Genomic DNA, 9,708 nt, shown 5'->3' with positions numbered 1-9,708 from the left:
AAAAGAGACAAGAAGAAATGTAGTGGGTGTTACACAGCAGCCACGCATGGTTCGAGGACAAAATCCCATCCCCATCCCCATAAGCAACTCACTCCAGGGGGAGGCTCAGATGGGAAGGTGTGGTCAGCTGCTTTTCAAAGCACAGCCCTTCAAGGGGTTGATGGCAACAGGTGGAGAGGGTATCCAGCAACCCCGAGAAGGCCCCTATTTCTTGCAGGGTCAGTGCCCCTGTGGTTAAATCCTCCCTGCCATAGCCCTATCCCTTCAGAAACAGGTGCCGTTTGCAAATTCCCCACTGATTTTTGGATCCCACCTCTCTTACCCTCAAGGGAAGATGTAATAAACAGTGTGCTCATCCAGCTAAGAGGCCCGGCCCTTCATGAAAGCTTTCACTGGATCAAGGGTGGCATCTAGTGGCAAGATGGGTAAACCAGCTCAGTTTTCCCTGGGGATCTATGTGTGTTGGTCCTTCTCTTGGGAATACCCATAGTATTGGGTATTCAAACTTCAAGGTGGAGTGAAGCGTATTATCAACTGTTCCCACCTAGGCTAGTAGCTGACTCACTCTGTAATCATGTCTTACGGCTGCAGTTATTCATACATTGCTATTATTTTAAACAACTTCCACCAGCAGGATAAATACAGCAGAGGTATCCCATGCTGTGTGGTGCCCACATGCCTTGGCCTGGTCTGTGCCAGCTTCCATTTGGCTCTAGCTTGGCTGGGAATAGATTCACAGGGCCAGACAGATACCCATGCAGCTCCTTGGGCATCGGTTGAGAAGTATACACTCAAACCAGGGTCATATTTTGTCCCAGATGAAAAAGCCACAAATAGATGAGAAATTGAAGTTCAAACTAATTTATTCAAGGGGAACAAACGGTGTAAAGGAAATATATATATTTCCGGCCGAAATATATATATTGGTTACAAGCTCTGGAAGCTTTTGTCAGAAAAGCGACAGAGATCAGCTTTGTACAGCAGAGTGAAGGTGGCTAGCAGGAGGGAGGGCTTGGCAGCCAGGTCCCGCAACATGTGTCTATCCAAGAGCCTTCCCGATCCCCTGCAGTGTGAAGGGGCGCCTGGGAACAATCTCGTCACCCCCACCCTCCACCATCTGTTAAAGTGCTGCAGGGGAGCCATGGCAGGGGCAAAGCAGGGCAGGAGCAGTCTCTGTGCACATGCACCAGTTCTGGCCCAGGCTCCCCTGGTAAGGGGATGCTGCCTGTGCCTGGTCTGTCGCTGCCTCGGTCATACTTGGTTCTGAGCAAGGATCCCCAGTGCTTATAGCACATCCTGGCTCCCTCTTTTCTGGGGACTGTGCCCTTCCCTACCCAAGGCAATGAACTGAAAATAAAGTATGCAAGGGCAGGTGAGCCTCTCACAGGTGCCAAGCTGAGCAGAGACCTCCATACCCAACAGGTCCCTGCAACACCAGGCAAATAAGGCAGAACAGGTGGTTGAGCAACAGGGAAGAGGAGATGAAGGGAGGTTCCTGGGTCCACATGTAAAATTGTAGGCCTTAAGGCCTACTGGGGACACTGGTGCCAACTGGATTCTCCACTCCTTTGAGTGAGAACGGCCTCCCACTGGTCCCGTCTTCTTGCCACTGTCCACATTAACCCTACAGGCCCAGCCTTCTGCCAGAGGAGCTCTTCCTTCATGGCTGGCTGGCCATGGTACATGGAGCAGAATCAGACTCAGCAGTCAGGGAGAACAGTCCCTCCTAGCCCCTTGCTGCACCCTTCTTTGACCTTTATCATTGCTACATGGGACAAGAGTGAGCACCAGGGCCCAACAGTAAACTCAAGGAGATAAGAGAGAGGATCCTGGAAATGGGGTGAGGCCAGAAACACTGTTCACTGAACACAGCGAGGCAAAGAAACATTGACTGAAGGGGCATTGGAGAGATATAGCGTCCAAAGGCCACCGGCATATTGTGTCCAATGGATGTGCTCACGCCCTCCTGTTGGCAGTGCCTAGTGCTGGATGTGCCTGTGCTCTCCTCCAGTTCCCAGCGGGCAGCCAACACTGTCTCCATCCCTCCTGTATCTGGCACAAGGAAGGCCACCATGGATCGAGCCCTGAGCGTCCCCTCACTTCCATCCCTGGAGCCACATCCAATGGCAAAGTCTGAAGTAAATGCTGCACAAATCCAGAGTAGGGGCATGAGAAATGAATTATTTTCTTATCCCCTAGCGGTGGCCTCAGAGCTGATGACTCTACCCCACAGCCCAAGAAGGCAGCAGGAGGGGGAGCGTTAGCTCTACCCGCACCCTGGGAGAGTGGCAGAGGAAGGGAGAGGGAAGCCCGCACTGTCATGGAGCAGGAAGAATCAGCTCCTCTGTGGGAGACATTTAAAGAAGAGAGAAAGAGACTCCAAAGGCCACTTCTGACCCCGCAAAGCCAGCCTGTGCCCTGACACTCAGCCCCTGAGGAGACAAGTCCCAGCCCTGCCCCCAGCTGCTGCCCCTCTGTTCAGCCTCCTGCCTCTTTGCAATATATTATTGCTATTATGTGCAAGTGGTGTTTCTTCAGAGCCCTCTACGGCTCCATCCCCAGGTCTCAGCCCAAGCCCAGTCCGTGCCTTGGACTTTCTGACCCCAGGGCACCACTAAGAGCAAAGCATGATGGGTAGTAATTAAACAGGAAAGATCCCCCCCAGCCCACCCCCTCCCTTGCGCAAGCCCCCTGTCCACACTGCAGGCTGTAAGGACAGTTCCAGAGGGTGTGGGTCACTCCTCGCCCTCCTCCTCATGGTGGTGGTGGTTGGAGACGGGAGCTTCTTCCACCTCTTGCTGGTGGTGGGCATAGTGATGAGGGCCAGGGCCCTCAGCAGGCATGTTCTCCTCCGCGTTCAGGTAGACATTGAACAGGGCCCCCTCATGGCTTGGCTCCTTCCCACAGGCCTGGCAGCTGCAGTGGAGGATCTTCTCCACCAGCTTGTCGACTCTGGGAATCTCATCATTGCCTGGGCAGTCCAACGTCACCTGGATCAGAAAGGGACATTGCAAGAGAGTGGGAGCTAGTTCTTCTGCCCCACTCCCAACCCAACTATCCAGCCAGCTATAGGCCTCTACTCTGAACCACACCACTATGCCTTTCTTATTTTAAACTCTTTGGCTCAGAAACTGTCATTTCCTATGGGTTTGTGTAACCACAAGGTGCTCTCAAGCTGGACAGACTTGTGGTCTTAAGTCCAGAAATTCCTGGATCAGTCTCTGCTGTTAGCCAGACTGGTGGCTATTGCATTTGTACAATGCTTTGTGCAATGGGTCCCTGATCAGGTATTATCACCACAGAAATATGCCATCATAGTCTTGGAAGGCCCTTGTAAATGCTACGCTAGGTGTGGTCAGCTGGGGGCTCACAGTCAGAGGCTGCTTCTGCCCTAAGGTCCATCACTGAGTCAATGGCAGACCTGAGAAGAGAATCCAGCTCTCTTGACACTCAGCCCCATGACTTAGTCTGGGCTCCACAGCTGCATGCATCAGTCCCCAGAGCACCATGGGGATTTGCCAAGCCAGTGAGGAAGGCAAGGTCTCATACGCAGCTAGTTTACAGTCTCACTGCAACAATTCTGGAGTGAGAAGGTGCGGATCTGTTGTCAACCAGGAGAGCAGCGGGTGACTGGCAGATGGGATGTGGGAAGCCGTTCTGGGCACAAAAGAAGACAAAAAGCCAGGAGTGGGAGAAAGAGACAAAGGGAATGTTCTGAAGAGAGGGCATGTGGGTGTGAACAGAAATGAATAATGCATTGAACCATGGGGGATGGTGCAGCTAATATAGTTATGTATTTTTCTAATATGCATAGCAATAACATTGCCTTTCATCAAAAGATGGCAAGGTCCTAGAGAGACAGCCATTAATTACCTGGCCAGGAAGGTCAGAATTAATGTTCCCAGGCTATAGATAGGAAAACTGAGGTGCAGAAAAGGGAAAAAAACTTGCTAGTGGCAGAGCTCATCCAAGGCTTAGGTCTGAAGCACAAAGCTGATCACCCTCGACCACTGCAAGCGCCTTAGTGCAGGTGTTACTTACAATTTCCCACATGGACTGTGCAGGCATGCAGGAGTCACAGTGCACCAGGGACTCTGTAGACTGAGGGAAGGTGTTGGGGACGCTGTAGCTGAAGCACTGTCCCAAGCAGGCCCTGCAAAGACAAGGCAAGAGTAAAGCCCTGGTACCAGAGCTCTAGGAGGAACTAGGGCTTGATGCCAGCCCTGTTCAATATGCTTCCCACCTAGGAGTCTGGAAACACAAGGGGCTGTAATAAACAGTGAGGTCATGGTCTTCTGCCAGGGTAGACTGGAGACAGGTGGACAGAAAGGTGTCATGGTGAGGAAGCAGCCAGGACCCCGAGTTGCTCCACCAACTAGTATCCTTCTCCTCCCCACCCCCATGAGTTGTGTGTGTGTACTGCAGGGGGAATGGGACCCAATGGGCCACAGAAGCAGAGGCAGGACCCAAAGTCTTGGAAGGAAGTGAAGGACTAGCCTCCCTGCCTCTGCTTTAAACACTGGGACCTCCTGGGCAATGGAGGACACAGGGTGAGCCAGCTTCACAAGATCAAGCTGCACTGTCACAAGTCCATGGCTTGCTAGGTGGGCATTATGCTGAACATCACGGCCACCAGAGATGTCAGTGGTTTGTGGGGCTAGAACTCAGACCTTCCTACTTAAAAAGCCCTGCCTTTTGCCACTGGAGGAAAAACAGTTGAGATGCAGGGCTTATAACCCAGAGTAGAGCAGTTCTGATGCTATCCTGCAGCGGTGCACAGGGAAGTCACAGTTGTGGCATCTTCCAGAGCGATCACCCCCCAAATGAATGCACTCCCATCTCCAGCCTGCCTTTATGTCTCTTGTAGGCTGGGCTTCACCCAGGCCTTCCTGTACCTGTTCTGGATGGACTTGGACTCGCAGCCGCTGTGTCCCACAATCTGGGTGATATTCTTCGCCTCACACCAAGCGCTCTTGTCCGGGAAGAGGGCCAGTTTGTTAATGGGAGGCGGCGCAGTCAGGATCACAGCTGGGAAAAGGGCACCTACCAGGAACCATAACATCATGGCCAGCTCCACCAGAACCCTAGAACTGGAGTCCAAAGAGAAAACATTAGTGGGGGGGAAAGTGAGGTCCCTCCTAGTACACCCTCCTGTTTCAGGGATCTCAAAGCAGCACAGGAACATGCTTGAATTAAGCTTCACACACCCCGGAGGGAGGGGAGAAAGAAGAGGGCACCAGCATCCCATTCTCCCAAGCTCCTCTGTAGCTTCAGACTCCAAGCCTGAATTGCAAGGAGGCTGAGCACTTGTGGAGCCCACTGGGCAAGGTGGCTGTGATCATCTCTGGAAAGCAGGGCATGGGTGACACTGGACTGAGCATGAGGTGAATCCAGAGTCATTGGCTCCTAATCCTGGTCTATCAGAGCTAGAGACAAGCCCCCTCTTCCTCCCCTCTGCTTGAGCCTCCCTGCCCAGCTATACATTGGTCCCTCACAAGTTCAGCTAGAAGGAGGCAGTGGAGCCAACAGCTGGGGAGATACTTGGGTTGTTCCTTCTGGGATGTGAGAGCGAGAGGAATCATATTGCCCCGGGCTTCCAGAGGAACCACAGACAAGGGCTACAATGCCATAAAGGATGAGGGGTGTGAGATATGTGAATGTATTGAATGTGCCCATTAGAATCCAAGCTAACTTCTTGCTTTGTTGAATCTGCTGACAGCAGTTAATGCATAGCTTTACTTCATGCTCCAAATATATTCAGAGCTGGCTGGTATGGCAGCACTCTTGTCTATGCTTGTGATGGGAACCATTTGATTTCAGAATGCCCTTGGATAACTACAACAAGGGGCACCACAGTGGGAGGGGGAGCAAAACACTTGCTTTACTACATCCAGACCTAAAATGCATTTGTAGTTCCTGCTGCTTTATTTCACACGGTAGTTTTAGCACCTCCACATTGCCTCTTAGACCCAGCATCCCTCCAGCTGTCTCTCTCTTCTGCCTCACCCCTTAGAGAAAGGCAGGTCAGTGCTTAGCGCAATGCTGCCATATTCCATTGCTACAGAGGCTGCAGTAGAGCTCAGTACCACAGGGGTTAATGAAGCGCTTCTAGAGCTGCCAATACAACCCAGAGGATGTGACGTGTCCTGTGTGTATTTCTCCATGGGATTATCAATTATTTCTGCAGCTCCAAAACCTACAGAGATGTAGCTGCAGCCAGAGAGCTCCTCCCCTGATGAACATCAAATCCACAGGGGACCTATATTTGTCCCTCTGCTTCCTATTTTCTTTCTCCTACTCCTCACATCCCACCTTTTAACCCTTTCCATTACTATTTTCCTGGGCACTGCAACTCAGAAGCATAATGGGGTGGGAGGCATCACCCACTGTGCAGAGCAGGACAAGTTGGCCTAGAAAGGGTTTGGCTAACCCAGGCTGTTCCCAGGCTTCATATCTGAGAAAGAGGACAGAATATATTCAGAAGTATCTGGCAAGTGATAAAAGCAAATATTTAGACCCTTTTCACCCTGGGGCAGATGCATGTCTAACGCCTGGCTTGTCTGGAATCCCACACACTTCATGCATTCCCATGGGAGAAGGCACTGGCCTGGTAACCATTTTGCCACATGGAGAGGCCAGGAAGAGATGAACCACTAAATCCAGAGCCAAATGGACTCAGTTTTCAGACCATGGCCCCTAATTATAATGGGGGGGCAGCACCACTTGTATCTTGACCTAGGGCATGTGTGGGAGTCTCCAGACTCTCCAGTAAAACTGAGCTGAGCTCTCTGGGCCTGCAAAGCCATCACCTTAGGGCTGAAGAAGGCACCAAGGATGGGGCTTTTCATTCTGACCATTACAGCCTATCACTTTATTAGATTTTTCAGGCCAGGGGATCCATCATTTTCTCTTGCAACCTTCTGCCTAGCCCATCGCAGACACAGCCTGTGACTGGCAGTGGTCAGCCTGCCTGTGCCAGCAATGATCTCAATCCTTTCATGGCAGAATTCAGGGCCCCTGAAGAATAAGAAGAAACTAGGTCACAGGAAAAGCTAGAGCTGCTGCCTGGGACTCGGCCTCTAGGATCTAAGTAAACTTCCCCTAGCCTTCTCCCTCATTAATATTCACAACAACCTCCTTTTCCCACCATCAGCTGCTGTGCGATATTAATTACTCCATGGCTCTCCCTCTCTACTGGCTCTAGGGTAAGCCAGGCCACTTTTCTGCACCCCCACCATCTTCCCCCACCCCTTCCCCAGCTGCAGCCCTACTGGGTTAAGCACACAGTGCATCATGCCAGGGTGTCTGATATTCAGGGCCAAGGAGTTATTCATTTGGGGGCCCCACAAATTAGAAGCAGAGAGCTCAGAAATGAGAAAAGAAGCTGTTATGATTCCTGGTGCTGAGCACAGCTCTGCAGCAGGTATGGAGCAGCTGCAGGCTAACATCCAGTGCTTACACGCCCCGCAGAGCTGCAGTTGCATCTTATTACAGCCAGAAGCCACATAACACAGCACTGGTCCCCACTGGCTCCATTCAGGTGGCAACAAGAACTGATTGCTTTAAAATCAGAGCAGCCACATGGAATTTCTCCCAGGGTGTTGCCATCCACTGTGAAAAGACAGCTGATGTTTGCTGCAGAGGCAGCTACTTTCCAATGATGAGCAAAATGATCTCTCATGATCTAAATAAATCTAATTCCATGCACAGCCTGGTTTCCTTGCAGGTGGGCTGAGAAAAGCCATGAGTTTCACGAGGCATGCTGCTAACTGCTCCAGTGGAAGGAGAGGGGTCTGTCTCATCCCTACTCCAGAGGGGTTGCCAAGTTGCAACATGTGTGTTGAACTGAGGAGGGGAGTCCCTCAGATCCTGCTCTTTGATTGAAAAAAAAAAATCAAGTTGCAGTCATGGTTTTCCAGCATTTGCAACAAACCTTCTCATGACTTCTTCCATATGCACTTCAACAAGGTTCAGAAAGTTTGAATGTAAAGAATTAAAGGCACTAGCCAGGTACCAAAACATTACCCAATCCCTATGACACCTGCAACATGTCCTTAACAACCAGAAATAGACGGCTTCATTTCACTCCAGCCTTACTACTACTGCTTAATTTCCACATTTATCCAGCAGGTGGTACTGCAAGGCAACACCAAAGAAGCAGACTGGGTAACCTCATCATAGATGCAAGAAACCCCTTGAAATGATTACCAACATATAATTTGCTTTTAGAGAGAGACTCCTTCACATTCGGCAGTAAGCAGGGTGAGGCTCTCAGTCTGCATTACCCCAGGGTAATGGAACTCAGTCTGCAAAAGGATGGCTTCTTTTCATACAAGCAATAAACTTACTGCGTGAAACCAACAGCCATAGCATTTTACTTCCCACTAGAGAAATTACATATATTTTTTCCTTCTAGGCCAGATATAGGCTTGGACCAAGATGCCAGCTATTAACACTCCTAATCACTGGGGAAAAGTGAATGTAGACATCATGGAAATAGAGAAATATTTTCCTGCATAGGATTTGGACAGAGTCAGAGCAGGAGTCAGACATTTAGGCTATTTAAAATACGAGTTAGAAGCATGTGATTTGTTATTTCCTTCTGTTTATTTATCCAGCGACTGATCCAAAGCCCACACTGAAGCCCATGAAAAGACTCCTGCTGATTTACATGGATCTTGGATCCAGCCCTAAAAGGGTTTCTGGAAACATGGTAGGAGAAAGAAATTAAGAAATTGCTTAATCTGTTCAATGCCAATGTCAGATGAGGCTCTGGTGGAGGAAGTCTCAACTCCCTGCTCCTTAGTCATTCCATTAATCCCTCCTGGAGAGACATGCCAAGTTAGAGGGTCCTCAGACATTTTCTGCTACATAAGGATGTCTTGTTTAGCAGCTCCTGTGACACTAAATCATACATTTGAAGGTCAGGAAGGACCACTAGATCAGCTAGTCTGACCTCCAGTAGAACACAGACCACTGAAACCTGTGCAGGGCCCAGGTTTGATTAGAAACTATAATCCAGAGAAGCCTCTTGTCTCCGTCTGAAGGCACCAGGAGATGCATGTTTGGAGTGCCGTGCTCTCAGTCTCACTGAAAAGATGCTCCGCTCCTAAGGAGATCAGGCCTTTCAAATGCAACTGACTGTAGAACAGTGTGTCATTCTTCTGCTAGTTGTGGTTCCTTTTAATTTGTGTTATCGTTTCATTGCACTATATGACATGATGCTAAAAATGTGACAACAGCTATCCAGGCCTGTGTTCTACCCATGAGTAAGAGGTTGCAGGCTCAGACTGAGCTGCTGAGTGAAATAAACTTTGCAGTTTCCATTGGAATTAATGGGAGTTGTGTGGCCTAATCCCTTAGCTGGTTTTGAAAAACACAACTTCAGGCTATACACTTGTTCAGAAGAAAATGTAAGGTTCTCTCTGCAGCCTTCTGTCCATTCAAATCTAATTACAGCCTCAGAGCTACTAGGCAACCCAGAGAGAAGATCACAGCCTCACAGGGGATGCTAGTAATTCCTCTGGGTCAGCAGAATATAGTCTGTGCTCACTTAGATATTTACAGTAGGATAATGATTTTTCCCCAGGTAGGTTTTCCAAGCTCCTGTACATCCAGAGCCCAGACCCAACCTACTTTGAGGTAAGAAGCCCTGTAACGTTTGGAGCCTTTTTTCCATAGGGGTGAAAGGAAATGTTTCACTGGAAT

At 49.9% G+C, this 9,708-nt stretch overlaps 1 protein-coding gene across 1 annotated transcript in view; it reads right to left on the bottom strand.

Moving 5' to 3' along the window:
- Positions 1-845: 845 nt before the first annotated feature.
- The window catches only part of LOC102371584 (neuroblastoma suppressor of tumorigenicity 1), a 20,933-nt gene continuing 12,070 nt past the window's right edge, over positions 846-9,708 (bottom strand). Inside the window, exons 2-4 of the mRNA XM_006031482.3 lie at positions 4,896-5,090; positions 4,042-4,153; positions 846-2,990 (exon numbers count right to left, since the gene is read on the bottom strand). Coding sequence (XP_006031544.1) covers positions 2,736-2,990; positions 4,042-4,153; positions 4,896-5,065 — 537 coding nt within the window. The 5' untranslated portion in view covers positions 5,066-5,090 and the 3' untranslated portion in view covers positions 846-2,735. The remainder of the gene's footprint in view (positions 2,991-4,041; positions 4,154-4,895; positions 5,091-9,708) is intronic.

This window comes from Alligator sinensis, unplaced genomic scaffold (assembly GCF_000455745.1).
Source record: "Alligator sinensis unplaced genomic scaffold, ASM45574v1 scaffold1719_1, whole genome shotgun sequence".
NCBI classification, from domain to species: Eukaryota; Metazoa; Chordata; order Crocodylia; family Alligatoridae; genus Alligator; species Alligator sinensis.
This window is presented reverse-complemented; position numbering and strand designations above follow the sequence as displayed.